Below are 22,019 nucleotides of genomic sequence, written 5' to 3'. Positions count from 1 at the left end.
GTCAAAGTACTAATACTCAAACATTAGCAGCGCTAGTGCAAAAATAGCAAGAAATGGAGACAATGGGGCAGATCCACAAAAGAATTACACTGGTGTATCTATTGATACGCCGCGTAATTTTAAAGTTCCCGCGTCGTATCTTTGTTTTGTATCTACAAAACAAGATACGACTGCATCTGGGATCCATCCGACAGGCGTACGTCTTAGTACGCCGTCGGATCTTAGGTGCATTTTTTCGGTGGCCGCTAGGTGGCGTTTCCGTCGAATTCCGCATTGAGTATGCAAATTAGCTAGTTACGGCGATCCACGAACGGACGTCCGGCCGACGCATTTTTTTATTTTGTTTGCGTTCGGCTTTTTCCGGCGTATAGTTACCCCTGCTATTATGAGGCGTACTCAATGTTAAGTATGGCCGTCGTTCCCGCGGCGAATTTTGAATTTTCTACGTCGTTTGCGTAAGACGTTCGCGAATAGGGATTTGCGTAAAATGACGTCACCGTCGAAAACATTGGCTTGTTCTGGTTTAATTTCGAACATGCACACTGGGAAACCCCCACGGACGGCGCATGCGCCGTTAAAAAAAACCGCTGTTTACGCCGAGTCATGACGTATTTACATAAAACACGCCCCCATCACATCCATTTGAATTGCGCGTCCTTACGCCGTCAAAGATACACTACGCCGCCGTAACTTACGGCGCAAATTCTTTGAGGATTCCAAAAAAAAAAGTAAGTTACGGCGGCGTAGTGTATCTTAGATACGCAATGCCCGACGCAAATATGCACCGATGTACGTGAATCTGCCCCAATATATTTAAATAAAAGTCCACTTGTGAAAACGATAAAATGGTGATCCACTTAGATATTATACATTAGTGTGAGTCCATTAAAAGTAGATGGTGAGTGTAAAATAGTCCATCATAGAGATTTAATAAACTGCATACATCTTATAACACTGCATAAGATCTCCGTCACCACCCTGCTTGTGTCGCTCCCTCCAGGTAATACACTTACTAGATGTAGCCGCAGTGATCCCGGCTACGCAGCAATCCTTTTACGTAGGCTTCCCATTGTTTTCCCTACCCGGAATTACTGCGGGAGCAGTGAGAGGTTAGACAGGAAAGCATGATTGTTGCAGTGTATTGTTACATGCCCTTGTTTTATTTTTGCATTGTAAGTGTGTTATCGTGAGACGCTTTTAAACAAATAAATATGAGTTGTACTGGATTACGCTATGTATACTTTTTCTCTATTTGCTTATGATGAGCAACATCTAGATGGCAAGTGCCTTTGTCTGCTGACAGCATCTGTTGAGTGATAAGTGTACTATCCGGTATGATCTGGTAAGTGTATTACCTGGAGGGGGCGACACAAGCGGAGACGGTGACGGAGATCTTATCCAGTGTTGGAGTTTATCAGAGGTAGCAATAATAACCTACTAAACAGGTGTTCTAATCAATCTCCACTCTGTCCAAAAAATAAATAAAAAATTTGCCTTTAGTTATACTTTAAAGCGGGAGTTCACCCATTTATTAATTTTTTTTTTTTCTCCCCTTAGATTCCTGCTCGTTCGGTCTAGGGGAATCGGCTATTTGTATTAAAATATGAGCAGTACTTACCCGTTTTCGAGATGCATCTTCTTCCGTCGCTTCCGGGTATGGGTCTTCGGGAGCGGGCGTTCCTTCTTGATTGACAGTCTTCCGAGAGGCTTCCGACGGTCGCATCCATCGCGTCACTCGTAGCCGAAAGAAGCCGTACGTCGGTGCGGCTCTATACTGCGCCTGCGCACCGACGTTCGGCTTCTTTCGGAAAATCGTGACACGATAAATGCGACCGTCGGAAGCCTCTCGGAAGACTGTCAATCAAGAAGGAACGCCCATTTCCGCAGCCCATACCCGGAAGCGACGGAGAGGATGCATCTCGTAAACGGGTAAGTACTGCACATATTTTAAAACAAATAGCCGATTCCCCAAGAGAAAACGAGCAGGAATCTAAGGGGAAAAAGTGCCCTCTAAGGGTGAACCCCCGCTTTAAGATTTTTATTTTAGTAAGCTGCAAATGATTTATATATGGAGTGATGTAACATAGCTTTATACAGGCAGCCCCGAGGCTACAAACAAGGTTCTGTAAGATTGTTCTTAAATCAACTTTGTATGTAAGTTGGGGGGAAAAAATCATACAATTCCCATATACACAATCCTATACCCACAGTTGATCCAGAGGAAGGTAAAAATGGAGGAAGAGAATGAAAGGCTTGTTGAGCAGAAAGGAACACGAGGAGAAAGAAGTTATGACTGGTAGAACTATAGGGATTGTTTCCTAAATAATATGCTGTGATTGATAGTATTTGTATGCACTTAAAGCAGTACTAAACCCAAAAACAAACATTTTATATACTGCATTTTACCAATCCTCAAATGTGGTGTTTTTTTTTATCTTTTATTTTCACCTGGTGATCTGGCCAGTTTCACACTTCATATCTTAGGCCCCATACACACGAGAGGATTTATCCGCGGATACGGTCCAGCGGACCGTATCCACGGATAAATCCTCTCGAGGATTTGCGCGGATTTCCATGCGATGGAGTGTACTCACCATCGAATCGAAATCCGCGCCGAAATCCTCTGGCGATGACGTGTTGCGCCGTCGCCGCGATTATGACGCGGCGACGTGCGCGACGCTGTCATATAAGGAATTCCACGCATGCGTCGAATCATTACGACGCATGCGGGGGATCCCTTCGGACGGATGGATCCGGTGAGTCTGTACAGACCAGCGGATCCATCCGTTGGGATGGATTCCAGCGGATAGATTTGATAGCATGTCATCAAATATTTATCCGCTGGAAATCCATCCCAGGGGATAAATATCCGCGGAAACAGATCCGCTGGAGTGTACACACCATAGGATCTATCCGCTGAAACCCATTCGCTGGGATTTTTCAGCGGATGGATTCTATCGTGTGTATGGGGCCTTAGGGTCTCCACTATGGATGAAGAAGCGACAGACACCTCTGGACAGTAGCATTGTCCATCCAGGATGAGAGTAGTGCCAATTGACTTGCCGCATATTTTCTACAAGAACAAGATTTTGCTTTTACATTCCCCAACATTTTCTGCTCTCTAGAACTACAGGTTTATATGACTGCAGTGTTATTACACCTTGATTAATATCGTGTATTTATTTATTTTTCTTTCTAATGGCTTACATACAAAATCTGCTATGATAAAAAAAACTTCAAAGACTTTTTTGCACCTTTATAATTGCAACCTTTCTAAAAATCCAGGCCTACATATGGATCGTAAAACCTGCCTGAGTGGCAATTCAAGCAAATGTATGTATAATGTGAAAATACTTGTAATTAGTCCCACCTTAGGAGCCAAGACCAACATTATTTCATCTGAGTGAGCTCGGGCCCTTAAAATGTGGCCATTTGTGTTAACAAATCTATTAATTTTTTAAATAATTGCTTCACTGACTGAAAGAAAAGATTGGTTATGTTACTTACCAGCGGTGATCCTCGTGTGAGTAGTAAGAAGCTCCACCGTAGCATTATTAAGGACAACAGCAGCTAAAGCCACAATGATATAAGTCAGACTCATATCAAACACAATAGATGAGCCTGAAAGCCAATGACAAAAAAGTTAATTGAATATTGAAACAATAACCCATAGTTCTTATTTATTTATGCCTAAGAAAGTATTGACAAATTGTAAATTTAAAAACGGTAACAAAATGCGCACCCCTAAAGTCTTACTAGTCACATATTTTTTTAAGCAAGTAAACCTGTAACATGACTTCCCCTGTTCCTTTCAATATACAGTATGTATATCAAGTACTGAAAACATGATACTGAACCCAATAAGAGTTACCTTACTTAAAGTATACCTAAAAGCAATACTTTTTTTAAAGTTTTGGATTGAGTGGAGAGGGATTAGCACCCCTGTTAGCTTGTATTGCTTTCTGTGCTCCAGTTAAGGAAATTCACCCTCTTTATTTGTCCTGTTTACCATTATCATCGAAAGTGAAAGTAAAGAAAATCTCAAATTTTGGGGGTTTTCCCAGAAAAGTAATAGAGGGGAAATCGTCCAATGGGAAAATAGATCTGAAAGAGGTTCTAACCTTCCCCTAGGCTGGGTTCACACTTATGCAAATTGGATGTGGGTTTCTCCGTATCCAATTTGCATGACAGGAGACTGTGCCCGGATCTCAATGGAGCCGGTTCACACATCTCTGGGGTGGCTGCGGTCCGCATTGGAAAAGGGTCCTGTGCATCTTTGGCTCAGTTTCAGGTGCTAATTCAGGCAAAAATTCAGACCTGTTTCGCACCTGAATCAGTGTACAAGGACGCACCAAACCCCCTGCTAGGACCTGTGGTGGCATTAGTGTGAACCCTGCCATACTCTATCCAAAATGAAAAAAAAAAGTTGTGCCTATAGTTCTACTTTAAAATATGGGACAGTATGAAAGCTCTGGATGTCTTTTGTTCCTACTTACACTCTTTTGCCGCATACACACGATCGTGTGTATGCGGCAAAAGAGTGTAAGTAGGAACAAAAGACATCTGTAGCTTTCAAACTGTCCCATATTTTAAAGTAGAACTATAGGCAACACGTTTTTTCCGACTGACTTTTTCCATCGGAAATTCCGACCGTGTGTGTGCCCAATCATTTTTTCCGAGGAATTCCTTCAGAGTTTAGAAATAGAAATACATGTTCTATTTTACTCCGATGGAATTCCGTCGGAAATTCCGATGTGCATTTGGTCGGGCAGAAGCCCGATTGTGTGTAAGCGGCATTAGAATAATTTTTAAGAAGTTCATCTTTTTTACCAGGTCTGGAAAGTTTCTCTCTATGGCCCTTTGTCAATATTTTGCGACTCTATATATTTTTCACCACAGATCAGTTCAAATATAATAGTTTTAATGCAGAAATATTTTGATATTTTAAGATCAAGAACTATACGAGGGGTCTTCAAAAAGTTTCCACACTTTATTATATTTAAGAGTTACAAAAGTGCAGAACCCTCGTATATTGCAAATCTTAAGAAAAAACTCCGACTTCGGCCAGTCTTTCACATTGTCTTAACTGAAGTACCAAAAGCACACATAATGCAAGCCTAGTTTTAAGGTTCTAGTCCACAGTTGTAAATGCCCTGTACCAGCCCTGCCAGTGTATGTGAGACTGTAGGAACTAAGGGCCAGATTCACGTAGAACTGCGGCGGCGTAACGTATCGTAGATACGTTACACCGCCGCAAGTTTTCATCGCAAGTGCCTGATTCACAAAGCACTTGCAATGAACGCTGGCGGCCTCCGGCGTAAGCCCGCGTAATTTAAAGGGGCGTGTGCCATTTAAATTAGGCGCGCTCCCGCGCCGGACCTACTGCGCATGCTCCGTTTCGAAATTCCCGACATGCTTTGCGCGAAGTGACGTCATTTTTTCGAACGGCGACGTGCGTAGCGTACTTCCGTATTCCCGGACGTCTTACGCAAACGACGTGAATTTTTACATTTTGACGCGGGAACGACGGCCATACTTTATACAGCACATACGTGTGCTGTGTAAAGTTAGGGCACCCAAAACGACGACTAAATTTGCGACGGGAAACTAGACTAGCAGCGGCGTGGCGAACGCGAAAAACCGTTGTGGATCGCCGTAACTCCTAATTTGCATACCCGATGCTGGTTTACGACGCAAACTCCCCCCAGCGGCGGGCCGCGGTACTGCATCCTAAGATCCGACAGTGTAAAACAATTACACCTGTCGGATCTTAGGGCTATCTATGCGTAACTGATTCTATGAATCAGTCGCATAGATACTCTGAGAGATACGATGGAGTATCTGAGATACTCCGTCGTATCTTCTTTGTGAATCTGGCCCTAAAACAATAAAATAGGAAGAAAATAAAAAAATGTGTAAACTTAGACACAGCCAGTGGGAGGAGAAGGGATCGGGGGAGCAACTGATCTGTGTCATTTACATATGTGTAGATTGAATCTTGAAATAATACTTAATAATATGGGATAAAAAAAAAACATTTCATTTCCAAAAAAATATATATATATATATATATATATATATATATACATTTTCTGTTTCAATCCAATGGAATTAACAATGTAATTAGAGAGCTAACTAAAACAACAAGAAGGAAAAATAAAGCGACTAGCCTGAGCCCACACATAATTTATAAGATAATATATAATAATAATTTACAATTATACAGTGAGATCAGACATCTAATCCATGGGTCATCAATTTGTTAGGTCCTTCATTCTGATGCCTCGTACACACGACCAGTTTTCCCGTTGGGAAAACTGTCATAACAGCTTTTGGCTGGGAAAACTGCCGGGAATCCCGGTGGGAAAAATGAGAACATGTTCTCTTTTTTTCTGCCGCGTTTCCCGGCGGTCTTTTTCCCAGCAGTTTTCCTATGGGAAACACTGCGGTGGAGCATCCACGCGGTCGGGTTTCCTGGCCAAAGATCTCATGGCAGTTTTCCTGCCAGGGAAACTGGACGTGTGTAGGGGGAAAAAGCTGCCGAGACCATTCTTGGCTTTCCCCTCGGGTTTCCCAGCGGTAAAAAGTCCGCCGGGAAACCCGTACGTGTGTACAGGGCATGAGAGTTAAAAACCTACAAAAATTCTGTAGAAGTTTCTCCAAGTGTCCCATGTATTGCGATTCAAAATCTGTCAGTTACACTTTGTAAATTCCTACAGAAATATTATATGATCTATCTTATTAAACCAAGTCTCAATAGATGGTGCTAATGGTGTTTTCCAATGCAAAGATGAACATTATTCATTGCCAAATTGAATAAATGTAGAATTAAAATGTTCCAATAGTCTTTATATGAAACATTAGAGCCATTATATAAATAGACCCTGAGGTCCAGGAGCCACCAGATATGTTTGAATAACCATACAGAACCACCACATATTAGTGGTTCCTTCTGTATTACATCCCCTCCAATGATGCATAAGCTATAGAGATAGATGTCATAAAAGGTACCAGCATGTGGCCAGTTTAAAATTCAATTGCTCATACTTTACTCTATTGTATGTGAATACTGCTTTCTCTGTCGTAAAGTGAATGTAAACCCTCACCTCATAAAACAACCCATTCAGTTCAAAATAGAAATGAAAGGCAAAATATTTGTGTATAGATATAGAAAACATTGTAAATACTCTTTATTCCCTTTGTTATAAGTGATCACATCCCCTCTGTTCTCAGCTGCATAAGAGCTGGGGTGGAGAAACAGCACCACACTGAAATTCCCAGTGCAGCGGGAGCGTGTCAGGCCAAGTCTGATCATTGGAGGAGAGTAGGCTCAGTTCCCAGCACAGCTAGAGAACTGAATACACTGTTCTCTGTTTCTTAGTGTGGTCCGTTTTTAATAGGAAAGCATTTATTTGCTGGCAGAAACACCAAGGATGTCTCACAAAGGAAGCAATGAAAAGAGAACAGGATACTTTTTAACATTTCTATACAAGTACATACTCTTTAAGCCCCTGTTTGGGTGTTTTGCTTCTTATGCCACTATAAAGTCAATTGAAGTATTGAAACTGAAAATTCAGTTGCTCATATTTTATGCTTTTAGAAGATTTGTGACGTAACTTTAGCATCTTACATTTTTAACATTAATCAAGGTAATGCCTAAATCCCTTTCTTACTTTCCCAAATAGCCTGGAAAGTTTGAATTTCAAAATATCATCTTGAAATATCGAGCTCTGTAAACAACAGACTTTTTAAAACAAAGGCACTAAAGAGAACAGAGCAAAGCATGTGGAAAAGTGCCTAAAGCTCCCCCTGCTGATTAAGAGTAAGAATACAAAATATTAATACCTGGTATTTTAGATTTACCTAACTCAAAATATAGATATTTTAAAATGTTATTGTTTATATCCTGATCATAATAAATACAGACATAAAATATGTACACAGCTGTATACATTTCCTTTAAGTAGTTAGAGAAGGAAAAATATTTGCCATGAAAGGGAAAACATTTTTTCTCAGCAAACACATTCAATGTAACATTTAACACACCTGGAAACTTATGGTGCAGATAGTCCACATCTGTAATAAAGCTGTTATATGGAAGGAGGAAGCCAACTCCAGCAAGTAACATAGCAAAGTATATTCCATGATATCGGTCCGCAGGCTCCGCATTTGAATCTTAATGAAGAAGAACCACAGTACAAAGAAGTAAGAGAAAGTATTTTTCTGTATGAGCGCGTTCACCTATTAGTATGAAATCCTTTAGTGTTTTATATCCAACATACAAACAACAGAAATTGCTACTTAACATCATATCTTATACTGTATTATATAACTTCATAACTTATATCATATGTTGCCTTCCAATGCTACTTGCTGCAATGGCCAGTTATAGGTGGGGGTAGTGGACACCTTTTTTGGTATTAATATTACTGTTATATTGGTCAAACAACGCACTGACACCATTGCAGCCATTGTGCGATTTGCTGGGTGTTCAGTGTGTCCCTGTACCTTTAAGAAGGGGTAGTCTCCCTTCAGTCCACCTGACCTCCACCTATCCATCAGAATGCATGTGCTTCCATTGTGGAGTCACTCATAAGCTAGTGATAGGACTAAAAAATACCAGGGTGCCACGATAAGGCTCTGTGGCTTACACATGTATTTGCAATTGTGTGCAGACAAAACCCCTGTTTTAACGCATACTGTTACTGTTAGACAGGTTGATTCTGTTGTCAGCGGGCTGGCCCGTGAGTAAGCTTGGATCTTTTCATTGGATTTATCCTTGGGCTTGTTTATATCATATGTTGCCTTCCAATGACCAGTTATAGGTGGGGGTAGTGGACACTTTTTTTGTATTAATATTACTGTTATATTGGTCAGGCAATGCACTGACACCGTTGCAGCCATTGTGCGATTTGCTGGGTGTTCAGTGTGCCCCTGTGCATTTAAGATTGGGAGAGCTCCCTTCAGTCCACCTGACCTCCACCTATCCATCAGAATGCATGTGCTTTCATTGTGGAGTCACTCATAAGCTAGTGATAGAACCACAGACACCAGGGTGCCGTGACAAGGCTCTGTGGCTTACACATGTATTTGCAAATGCGTGCAGACTAAACCCCTGTTTAAACGTATACTGTTAGATAATTTTTGAACGGGGGGGGGGGGAGGGGTGCTTTAAAAAACAAAAAAATGAAATTATTTATATATTATTATATTTATTTATTATTATATTTATTTATTATTTTTGTAAAATCATTTTTACACTGTCCCCTTTTTTTGGAAATATTTTTATTAGCGTATAAAATTACACAAAGGTACACAAACAAACATTGACACAGCTCCAGTATTAGACCCACGAATGGGTCCCAGTAAAGCATTACAGTGCAAAAAAAACCATCAGGGAATGCACAGGCGCTGTGGCAAGGTAAAACAAATAATATGGCTCGTGCTCAAGAGATAGACAGTCAATGTGATAGCCCTCAAATGAGATGGAACACAATGAAGGTTAATCAAAAATGTACCCTAAAAGGAGAATGCCTGATGGACCTCTTAGTCAGCCATTGCATTAGAAGGTTCTGCCAACCATTTAGCCCAAACTATCATATTTGTTTGGGCAGCCTCTATGTAATTAAGTGTCCTTATAAAGTGGCAACACAATATGTACACGTACATGCTTTTTCCAAAGGGAGAGGGATGGCGGGCTTGGCTTCAGTTAATGATTATTGTTTGTTATGTCGTCTATAAGAGGGGATGGCACAGTATGCCGCTCGTGCCCCGAGACAAAGTGATTCTTTCACGAAACGCGTCGGGTGGATCAAGCGACGTGCTGACGTCATTCCCCTCATCGCAAGATTCTCAAACACGAGTGTTTTTTTTGTTCCTGGATACGTCCGGCCGGCGTTACAGGCCAATGCATTACATGTCTACTCAAATGTGAGTCTTTTACCTGCTGTATTTAGTTTTTAAAATAAATCACCCTGGTTTTATGCTATGTGGAGCTCTGTTTTCTTTTATATTCCCGCTGCTGAGCCCTGTATGAATTTTTATCCTGTCGTGGATACATCATTCTCCAGTCCTAGTGGTGGTCTCACAACATGCTCCAGTTTCCATAGTGGAGTGATATGCTGATTGTGGTCCGGCAGGACCTGTACGTCTGGTAAGCAGCTGTGCAATTGGTGGTGGATTCACAAAAGGTGTTCAGGACCAGCTCTATGGAATCTACACGGGTGTCTTCTTCCATCTGAATCTTTATGGACTTTATATCTACTCAGATTTAGTTGTGGATTTATGGGTTTAAATTTCATTCACTGTATCGATATTTGTTTTTGTTTAACTGCTTTAGTCACATGAACCTCTTGGTGTTGGAACACTTAGGGTTAACAACGCTCCAACCACTTGGAGTTGGTGCCCTGGTTCTGGGCTATTAGCACATTTGATTTGTATCATTAGAGTGCAATCATAGCATATATGATACACATATGTTTGTTTTTTTCACATATAGCAAACAATTTTGGTTTAGCGCAATTAATTATTTTCTTTCTCACATGTTTTGTTTATATACACTCTAATTGCTGCTTATCAATCCAATCTTTGTACCCTTCTTAGCGCAGTTGTCCCCAAAAAAAATTCTTGTTACTTACTTATATTTCAACTGCAGCTTTGATTTGTGTCTCTTTATTTAGAGGCACTATGGATATTTTTGACTTCCGTACAAATAGGGTAGTCAATACTGCTGGGGTGTTTGATTCTACCCCGATACCCACCACTTCTGAAGTAAGTGGGCTATTTATGAGATTGAAAAATCTCATGACAGCGGAAATACATACACAATGGGACATTGTTTTCTTAGAAACCTATGTCAAAAAAGGTATGGTTCCTAGGAGCCTACGGTGGGAGGTTGGTCCTCAGACGGATGAGCCTTATTGGTCAGTTGGGCCAAATACTTTAATGATGCTGGCACCTCCTTCTTGCGCTTTCTAGCGGAGAGGAAGAGAGATAAACTGACCAAGCTAGACTCAGAGATTAAGTTGGTTAAAGACCTTCTGGTACCCTTTAAAAAGGGGGAGGATTATCAAGAACTTTCTACCAGCCTGCTGAAAAATCTTGAAAAAGACCAGAAAAGAAAAAAGAAAAAGAAATACAACCGTGATTTGGAGGATTACAAGTCAGGGTTAGTATTTATGTGGCAAAAAAATGGCTGCTCTTGAGACTGAGGGTAGAGAGGGAATAGATACTACTCCACAAGTCTCTGGTGATCCTCTTGTGTCTTTACAACGCACAATATCTTCCAATCAGAGGATAGATCAACCAGGGACCTCAATACCCTCTCATGTCCAACAGCAATCTAGAGCTAAATTTAAAAACTCTAAAAAAGGTACGGTTCAATCTAATACCCCCATTAGAGGCCCACAAAAATCAAAAAATCATAAACCAGAGTCCCAATATCAACACTACAGGAGTGACTCTCCAGTAGGACGGGGTCAGACCCCCTCTTTTCAACGTAGTAATCCTACACAAATGGAATTGAATCCTCAGAATAGAAGAGAGGGCAACTATGATTTTAATATTCCAACACAAAATCGTTTTTTTCCGTTATCGGATTCGATGGGACCCTATGGTTATGGGCCCAGAGAGGGACCCTATAACAGCTGGGAAAGATTTTTTCCTCCCCCCAGTTTTGGTCAAGTAGATAGGGGGTATGGTAACTTTAGACCAGAAAACATGCAGGGGCCTCCACCTTCCCGTTCACCCTACAATTGGGGTTTTCCCAGGAGCCATCACGGCCCAGCGTGGCCTACAGAACCAAGAGAGGGGTCAGAGGGGGGAGGCGGGCCCAAGCATCCAAAAAGAAGGAGAGTGTAGGTGTTGGCATCTTCAATCTGAGCCAACAAGTACTGACTGATCCTGAAAGAGCGTTGCTCGATAAGGGTTTGAAATTTGCGCCTCCGAGAAATCTGAGCAAGTTTCAGACCTTTATGGATGTGCACAAATTCTCTAGGAAATTGAGCATTAAAAGACACTTTTTAACTAATCCAACAAATGAGGGGCCTCATCAACCTTCAAAATATAGGCATTCTAATTTATCCAACGCTTCGTTGTTTAATCCTGGGACTCTACCCGCGAGCGTCAGGGTCTTTCGAGACGTTGTACTCAAGGACCTGGATAAAATGAAAATTAAGAAGGCTAGAATTAATAAATGAATGAATGAAAAACTTATAAAGCGCGGCGCATGCGAACTGAATCGGACTTGATTCATTATGCTCTAACAAATCTCTTGTCATTAGGCCGGCGGATAAGGGGGGGGGCATCGTCGTCTTAGATAGATGCGATTATTTAGCAGAAATGCATCGCATCGTAGATGACGGTGCCACTTATACCCCCTTAAGCTGTGATCCTGTAGTCAAATACAAACGCGAACTGGAGGCCATTGTGGGCCAAGGTCTCCAAAAGGGGATTTTGAACAAAAAGGAGAGTCTATTTTTGGTACCGGTGGCTCCCCGCACACCGGTGATATACTATCTTCCGAAAGTCCATTAGAATCAAACTTGCCCCGAGTGGGCGAGTATATTGATTCTTACTTGCAACCATTGGTGCGGAATATACCCTCCTTCATTGGGGACACCAAGCAGGTTATTAATCTCCTATCGGGTCTGCAGCCCAAGGATAGTCACGGCAGACGTGACCTCCCTATACACCATCATTCCCCATGATCTGGGCTTTGAAGCAGTGAGATTATATCTGACCCGAGATTCAAACTTGGCTCCAGAACAGATCGAATTTATTATGACTTTGCTAGAATATGCGGCGAGTCATAATTATTTTTGGTTTGATAATTGTTTTTTTCGCCAGGATCGAGGAGTAGCCATGGGGGCTAAATATGCCCCCAGTTTGGCGAATGCCTTCATGGCCAAGTGGGAGGAGGACGTCGTCGATGGTTGCGGTAGGCCCGAGCTATCGCTCTGGGTCAGGTATATCGACGACGTCCTCCTCCTATGGGATGGAGAGAGAGATGATTTGGATACCTTTATGAGGTTCCTTAATGATAATGCAAGAGGTATTGAATTTTCCTTCTCTGCAAGTCAGACTTTGGTTAATTTTCTAGATTTGAATATTGAGGTAGTGGGCGACAAGTTTGTCACCACTACATTCTTCAAACCAACAGATAGGAACTCATTCATTCCTCTGGACAGTTGCCACTACGGTCCGTGGCTAAAGGCAGTTCCCCAAGGACAATTTACTAGAATTAGACGCAACTGTACAGAGGTAGAGGCCTTTGATGAACAGGCTGCCATTTTGTCCAAAAAGTTTATCGAGAAGGGTTATGATCCCATCATTTTGTCCCGGGCGGTTCAGTCTGCTCGTGATGCAGACAGGGAATCCCTGTTACAGGTTCGAGCTAGGGAAGAGAAAAATGGCTTCACTTTGCCATTTATAACTACCTTCTCGGCACAACATCAAAATATTAAACATTTGATTAGAAAACACTGGCATATATTACAGAGTGATTTAATACTTGCACCTGTGCTTCCGGTGAGACCGTCGTTGTTTTCCGGGGGGCTTCCTCTCTGGGTGCCAGTGTGGCCCCCAGTGTTCAGGACCCTCCTAGTGAGAATAGGATGTTTTTGCAAAGCCTCACGGGTTACTACAGGTGCAAACACTGCCAAGTTTGTCACCTGAATAAATTTCTCCTCCACAAGTACTGGAAGAACTCATGAAGTGAAGCCTTTTGTCACCTGTTCAACTAAGGGAGTGATATACTTGCTTCAGTGCCCTTGCGGGTTACAATACGTGGGGAGGTCCAAAAGGGAACTTAAAATCAGACTGAATGAGCACATAGCCAAGATAAGAAATGGTTTCCCTAACCACTCAGTGTCAAGGCACTATGATCTCGTTCACCATAGGAATCCCGAGGGGACCCTGTTTGTGGGTATTGATAAATACAAACCACACTGGAGGGGGAGTTCCTTAGTTAGAGAAATCTCCAAAACTGAAATGTCTTGGATCCATACCGTATGGCCTCAACGTGGACACTGACATTAACGCCTTCATTAATAATGCTTAGTTTGGGCGTTATACATTTAGGACCCCTGAAGGGAGAGTTTGCATTATCACACAAAGTAAGACGTTTAAGGATCCGCCACCATGAGTTCCGGTGGATATATGAATGCTTTATATATTGTTTATATATTGTTTGATGAATGTAACTAATCTGTACAAAATGACCTTTTTAGTGTGGATGCTTATTAAATTTAATGATATTTAGATTAGTGAAGGCTGGATGCCTGACGCTGTAATCGAACTTATTGATTTTGGTTCTTACAGCGTGCAGGATTACAACCTTTGAGGTGGTGGTGTCCCCCTGCTGCGGTGTGTTGGATCCGCTTCCGGGACACTCCGCCATCATGCCCAGCTCTGAGTGGTAATTGTGCATTGCGCTGAGCCGCCGCTCTTTCTTTTGGGCGGGGTTGCCGATTCACTGACGAATTGGGAACCTGCCTCTGTGGAACGCATAGACCCGTGAGTGTCTTGTGATGCGCACGCGCGAGATGCCCAGAGAGAGGCTTGGTTTCCCGTTTTTTTTTATTATTTTTTTTTAATTGTAAGTATACATTCACTTTGGGCCGGGAGCCTGACGTTTTGACTAGATTTATAGACTAGTCCGTACGACGTATGAGTGTGCAGTTCCTAAAGGTGATTTTTATTACTTTTATAATTTTTTTTATTTTTATTGCTGAGCGGTTTTGAGTCGCGGTATGTGAGTCCCGCCTCAGAGACTCTCTATTACCACGCCCAGCTCTGAGGTACATCTGCGTGTCACGTCGAGCCGCCGTCCCAATCTCCGGGCGGGGCTTCTGACTCCCCAACGAATGGGGAACGAGCTTCCGTGGAACGCATGGACGTCGGTGTAGTATCACGTACGTCCGGTGATGCGCATGCGTGAGAATACCCAGAGTGAGGCTTGGCTTCAGTTAATGATTATTGTTTGTTATGTCGTCTATAAGAGGGGATGGCACAGTATGCCGCTCGTGCCCCGAGACACAGTGATTCTTTCACGAAACGCGTCGGGTGGATCGAGCGAAGTGCTGACGTCATTCCCCTCATCGCAAGATTCTCAAACACGAGTGTTTTTTTTGTTCCAGGATACGTGCGGCCGGCGTTACAGGCCAATGCATTACATGTCTACTCAAATGTGAGTCTTTTACCTGCTGTATTTAGTTTTTAAAATAAATCACCCTGGTTTTATGCTATGTGGAGCTCTGTTTTCTTTTATATTCCCGCTGCTGAGCCCTGTATAAATTTTTATCCTGTCGTGGATACATCATTCTCCAGTCCTAGTGGTGGTCTCACAACATGCTCCAGTTTCCTTAGTGGAGTGATATGCTGATTGTGGTCCGGCAGGACCTGTACGTCTGGTAAGCAGCTGTGCAATTGGTGGTGGATTCACAAAAGGTGTTCAAGACCAGCTCTATGGAATCTACACGGGTGTCTTCTTCCATCTGAATCTTTATGGACTTTATATCTACTCAGATTTAGTTGTGGATTTATGGGTTTAAATTTCATTCACTGTATCGATATTTATTTTTGTTTAACTGCTTTAGTCACATGAACCTCTTGGTGTTGGAACACTTAGGGTTAACAACGCTCCAACCACTTGGAGTTGGTGCCCTGGTTCTGGGCTATTAGCACATTTGATTTGTATCATTAGAGTGCAATGATAGCATATATGATACACATATGTTTGTTTTTTTCACATATAGCAAACAATTTTGTTTTAGCGCAATTAATTCTTTTCTTTCTCACAGAGAGATGGCGGAGCCTGTTTCTTCCAACACAAGGTGATTGTTTTCCTAGCATAAAGATTAGAAGAACTAAATGTATTCACTCTTGAGAAGAGGAGAATTAGGGGGGATATGATCCACATGTACAAATATATAAGGGGTCCATATAGTGAACTTGGTGTTGAGTTATTCACTTTATGATCAACACTGAGGACAAGGGGGCACTCTTTACGTCTAGAGGAAAAGAGATTTCATCTCCAAATACGGAAAGGTTTCTTCACAGTAAGAGCTGTGAAAATGTGGAACAGACTCCCTCCAGAGGTGGTTCTGGCCAGCTCAGTAGATTGCTTTAAAGGGTCACTAAAGGAAAAAAATTTTTTGCTGAAATGACTGTTTACAGGGTATAGAGACATAATAGTTAACTGATTCCTTTTAAAAATGATTAAAAATAGATAAAAACCAATCATATAATCAGTGCTTTAACTGGGCGGGAACGCGGCGGTACTCAGTACCGCCACTTCTAAAAATGGCCCTGGAGAGTACCAGCACCTCTCTGTGCGCCCAGTACGTGGGTTTACAGTACCGGAACGCAGCCGGTGGGCTTGTCGAGTTGCGGGCCGGTAATGTGTGTCAGACAGGCAGCGCAGTCACAATAGAAACTGTATGCCGCCCCGCCGGAGCCGACTCACTGCTGCCGAGTGCGCTCCTGGCTCCCTTTCCTCTGTCCTGTCACTCCTGTCCTGTGCGTTTCCTCTACCCCCCCCCCCATGGAGGAGAGTTGGTTCATTCCCCGGCGTGTGCCGCGTGACGTCACGCCGGAGGCGAGGTGAGAGGTGAGAGGAGGACTCGCGCAGGGAGCTGTGTCGGCGGCAAGGAAAGAAGCCCAAGTCACGAGGAGCCTCAGCTCAGCCTGCATCTACAGTTCCTAGTGCTGCTACTGTCTGGATCCTGGACTCAGGACTGCAACAGAAGAAAGTAAGAAAATAATTGACTGTATTGGAGGGAGGGGGGGTTGGACTGAGGTGACCATCAGTTTTTTAATAAAAAAATGGCAGAAAAAAATATTTTTGAGTTATTTTGAGCTTGCCTTCTCTAACTAAAAAAAAACCCCATTAATTGCAGCCTCACTGTGCCACCAAACGCAGCCACTGTGCCCATCAAACGCAGCCACTGTGCCCATCAAACGCAGCCACTGTGCCCATCAATTGTCGCCACTCTGCCCATCACACGCAGCCACTGTGCCACCAAACGCAGCCACTGTGCCATCACATGCAGCCACTGTGCGAACACACGCAGCCACTGTGCCATCAATTGTCGCCACTGTGCCATCACATGCAGCCACTGTGCCAACTCACACTGCCACTGTGCCATCACATGCAGCCACTGTGCCCATCACACGCAGCCACTGTGCCATCACACGCAGCCACTGTGCCATCACACGCAGCCACTGTGCCATCACACGCAGCCACTGTGCCACCACACGCAGCCACTGTGCCACCATCAATTGTCGCCACTGTGCCCATCTAATGCAGCCACTGTGCCCATCAAATGCAGCCACTGTGCCCATCACACGCAGCCAAGGGTATTTTCATGTTCAGTATTGGGGGGGGGGGGAGCACCGGCGCCTAATAGAGTACCGGCACCTCTTTTGGCCCACTTAAAGCACTGCATATAATGTACCTGCAGTTTAGTTTCGTTTTTGCTGTTGTTTCCTGCTTCTCTGATGTACAGAGCCAGAGAGCCAATAGAGGGCAGTGATGGATTGTAAAACGAAACTGGATTGGTGTTGAGGGGTTTTAGACACACAGTAATCACACCTCCTTGATTAGTGACCACAGTGAGAAATCTTCCAGTACTGTGGTTATCAGGAAACAGACAACCAGGAAGTGTCCAGAACAGAGAGGAATTACAGCAACATCAAAGCAAAAACGAACAATGAGGACATGAAACCAGGACTGCAGTAAGATAAAGGAAGCTATTTAGCTAAAAAAAAAAAAAATCCTTAAGTGACCCTTTAAGAAAGGTCTGGATACTTTCCTAAATGTACAGAATATAACTGAGTACTAAGATTTGTAGGTAAAGTTGGTCCAGGGTAAATCCGATTGTCTCTGGGGGGATCAGGAAGGAATTTTTTCCCCTGCTGTAGCAAATTGGATCATGCTCTATTGGAGTTTTTTGCCTTCCTCTGGCTCAACTGTGGGTATGGAGTTGGGTGTATAGGATTGTACTATGTTTTTTATTTTGTTTGTTTATTTTTTGTGGTTGGACTGGATGGACTTGTGTCTTTTTTCAAACTGACTAACTATGTGACTATGTAGTTACTATGTAACTATGTATAAAACAAAAGGAGGCCAATCAGGGTTCTTTCGGCCACCCTGGGTACCAGCTCTTCCACCAATCCCAGCAGACAAATTTTTGGAGATGGACCAATGCATATAACTAGTATTTCATTCACCACAGAGAGTACTTGTGTTCAGTAGACACTGATTACAATACAGGATGTTTTTTCCGATGGAATTCCGCTCAAGCTTGGCTTACATACACATGGTTACACAAAAGTTCTCTGAACTTTCGTCCATCAAGAACACGGTGACGTACAACAGCATTAGGGAGACAAGAATTTTAAATGTGAAATTTCTATATGTCCTCCCAAGTTCCAGGACATCATGGAACCAACGCTGACAAAGCATAGATAATTCAGGGAAGGAGATGTGCATAAAGGACAGAAGTAGGTTTCTCTAAACATTCATAACGTAAACCCTTTCCAAGTTGTGTCACACTAGGAGGGAGCTGACTTCTGAAAGCATAGGACAACTGTAAATATCTAAAGAGGTGTGAGGGCGGGACATTATAGTGAGACACAGACATAGATCATTGAATGAGTATACAGAATTATCTAAAGTGATATCCGAGATCAGTTTAATGCTGAGTTTGGTCCACATTTTGGGTTCAGGGAGTTTAGGGGAGTGAGGTAAGGTAGGGTTATTCCATAGGGGGGGTATTTGGGGAGACCGTGGATATTTTTCATAAGCTAGCCCTGCTTTCAAGGCCTGAAAGGTTGTAAGCATGGAAGGGGTTAAATCATAGGGAGCTTTATGTCCACTGAGAGGCAGGTTTGACAGTGCCTCCGCAGAGCGTAACACCACGGCTTCCAAAATCATAGCAGGTTTGGACTTATCTGGAGTTAGCCGCCAAACCAAAGTGACCAACTGAGCTGCAAGAAAATATTTATGGTAATCCAGAAATGCCAATCCCCCCTGCGATGTGGGACACATAAGGGTGGACAATTTGTAACTAGGGGGATGTGGGCCCCAGAGGGAGGAAGAAAAAATCCTATTCAATTGAGAAAAATAAAGATTGGGGAATCCACTGGTAAGGAGTTAAGGAACAAATAATTAAATTTAGGAAGGATCTTCATTTTAAAAGGTTTAATACGGCCTAGGAGGGAAGGTTCTCCCATGATTGCAGCTTAGCCTTGACAGTTTGAACAACTGAGTACATATGTAATGGAATAAAACTTGCAGCATCCCTCGAGACACACACACACCCCTACATTAGTGAACTTATCCACCTATTGCAGCTGGAGAGCCAGCAGAGCTACATGTTGGACCTCTGGGTCAATGGCAAGTAATAGAAACTTGGACCAGTTGACCCTAAGCCCTGTTACGTTGGAGAACTAATTTAGGACAGGTAAAGCTCCATGCAGGGAAGAGTCAGCATCAGTCAAAAAAAGCAGGAGGTCGTCAATGTATAGGGCTACCCTCTCCTCCAGCCAAGCCAGTCTAATGCCGCGTATACACGATCGGAATTTCCACCGGTGTTTAGAAATAGAACATGTTTTATTTTTTTCCGATGGAAAAAAAACCATCGGAAATTCCTATCGTATGTGTGCAACTCCGACAGAGAAAAAACCCACGCATGCTCTGAAGCATTGAACCTGTTTTCTCGGCTCGTTGTAGTGTTTTACGTCACCGCGTTTTGGACGGTCGGAATTTGGTCTGACAATGTGTATGCAAGACTGATGGAAGTCAGCTTCATTGGAATTCCGACGGAAAATTCCATCGGAAATTCCGATCGTGTGTACGTGGCATAAGTCCTCTAATATGCGGAGAGACGTGAAGTGCCTCAGCCACAGGTTCCATGGCTATGGGAAAAGGCACCAGGGACAGAGGGCAGCCCTGTCGAGTTCCCAGTCATAGCATAAAAGTAGTAGACAAGCGACCCCTCCAAACGAATGGTGGGAGAATGATATACAGTAAAACCTTGGTTTGAGAGTAACTTGGTTTGTGAGCGTTTTGCAAGACAAGCAAAACTTTTAAATACATTTTGACTTGATATACAGGCGATGTCTTCATATACAAGTAGCGTCATGTCACAACTGAATATAAAACAGAACAGAAGTATCTCTAATTGTAGCAATATGGTTACATTTAATGAAGGTAAAACATTTATAAACTCACATGGTTGATGATTAAAACAGGCACATCTAAGTATGCAGGGATCCGGGGTAAAGCTGTCCACAGTCATAGACCATCCTCTACACCACCATCTATGTCATCCCCTTCCACGCTGTGCTCCATGAGCGCTTCAAGCCTCGCTTTCAAATTGCTCTACTGCAGGGTCGTCTCCCTGGTCAAGATTGCAGACTGAAAGCGCTAAGAGTAGGCTGTGAAGAGGACGGTGTATGTGGACAGCTTTACCCCAGGATCCCTGCGTACTTAGATGTGCCTCATTTAATCATCAACCATGTGAGTTGCTAAATGTTGTACCTTCATTAAATGTAACCATATTGCTACACTTAAGCCCTGTACACACGGCTGGGATTCTCGTCAGTGTACACACGTACGATCCAAAAGAAATGCCGTTCTTTCAAATGGCGCGAACGCGGTGATGTCATCGACTACGACGATTATGCGCTCGTCACATTCGATGCCGATCTTGCTTCACCCTACCTATGTCTTTGAAGATACCGCTCATGCGTCAAAGTCATTTCGAGCATGCGCGGGTTTCCATGGAGGCAGGTATGTATACAGACGCTCGGGTTTCTCTGCAGGAAAACACTGCAAAGAATCACAACGAGAAAATAGAGAGAAGGTTCTCTATTTTTCTCCTCTAGATTCTGAGCAGTTTTCTCGATGAGAAACCTCAAAGCCTCATGCCTACGCACGGTTTACTTGGCAAGAAAGTTCTGCCAGCAGTTTTCTTGCTGTTTCTGGCCGAGAAAACCGTGCGCCTGTACGAGGCTTTAGAGGCGCCTCTCTTCTCTTTTATACTCTGTAGCTTCTGCTGGATTTAGCTGCTAATCCCATTGTGGAGGCTGCCATTTGTGTATGGTCCTGGTCACATTGCTATAATCTTTTTATATGGACTATAAACTGAAGGTTGTGGAACGAATCATCTTAGTTTCCATAATTTCTTATGGGGAAATTCTCTTTGATATACAAGTGCTTTGAATTACAAGCATGTTTCCAGGAATGCGCGTGAACACAGGGACAGGGGCGTTTCAAAATGTTTCTTTCAATTATTTTTATTTTTTTTACTCTGTCCCTTTACATTTTTTTTTAATAAGGGAATATGAATATCCGCTGTGATAGCAACATGCAGGGACAGGTACTCTTTACTGAGAGATCTAGGGTCCTTAAGAGATTCGGATCATACCAAGATTGGTGTGATTCAATGCTTTTTTTAAAAATCACTAAGGATTTGTTTACATCCGTCAAAACTGGAAGTGATTAAATGCTCATTGCTACCAGTCTCTTAGACCAGGGGTCTTCAACCCTGGGCCGCAACCTTTCTGCAGACGGCATGAGAGAGCCCGGCGGCTGGCATGAGACAGCCGGGCGGCCGGCATATGAGTGCCTGGTGGAAGAGATAAGCGAGCGGGCGGGCAAGCAGAGATGACATCATCTCTGTCCGCCCCCCGCATCGCTGCTCTTCCGCCCTGTCAGCCTCAATGTCGGAGGTGCGGCGGGGAACCGAGAGATTACATCATCTCTCTCCGCCCCCGAATCGCTGCTCCTCCGCCCTGTCAGCCTCAATGTCGGAGGTGCGGCGGGCAACAGAGAGATGACATCATCTCTCTCCGGCCCCGCATCACTGCTCCTCCGCTCCCTGTCAGCCTCAATGTCGGAGGTGCGGCGAGGAATAGAGAGATTACATAATCTCTCTCTGCCCCCACATCGCTACTCCTCCGCCCTGTCAGCCTCAATGTCGGAGGTACGGCGGGGAGCAGAGAGATGACAG

At 43.3% G+C, this 22,019-nt stretch overlaps 1 protein-coding gene across 2 annotated transcripts in view; it reads right to left on the bottom strand.

The window, feature by feature from the left end:
• SLC29A4 (solute carrier family 29 member 4) overlaps positions 1 to 22,019 on the bottom strand; it is a 97,720-nt gene that overhangs the window by 60,650 nt on the left and 15,051 nt on the right. For both annotated transcript variants that reach the window (XM_040357088.1, XM_040357087.1), the window contains 2 exons: positions 8,047 to 8,175; positions 3,508 to 3,621 (listed from right to left, as the gene is read on the bottom strand). In XM_040357088.1, coding sequence (XP_040213022.1) covers positions 3,508 to 3,621; positions 8,047 to 8,175 — 243 coding nt within the window. The remainder of the gene's footprint in view (positions 1 to 3,507; positions 3,622 to 8,046; positions 8,176 to 22,019) is intronic.

This window comes from Rana temporaria, chromosome 6, assembly GCF_905171775.1.
Source record: "Rana temporaria chromosome 6, aRanTem1.1, whole genome shotgun sequence".
NCBI classification, from domain to species: domain Eukaryota; kingdom Metazoa; phylum Chordata; class Amphibia; order Anura; family Ranidae; genus Rana; species Rana temporaria.
The sequence above is the reverse complement of the archived record's forward strand: the minus strand, read 5'-3'. Positions and strand labels throughout refer to the sequence as shown.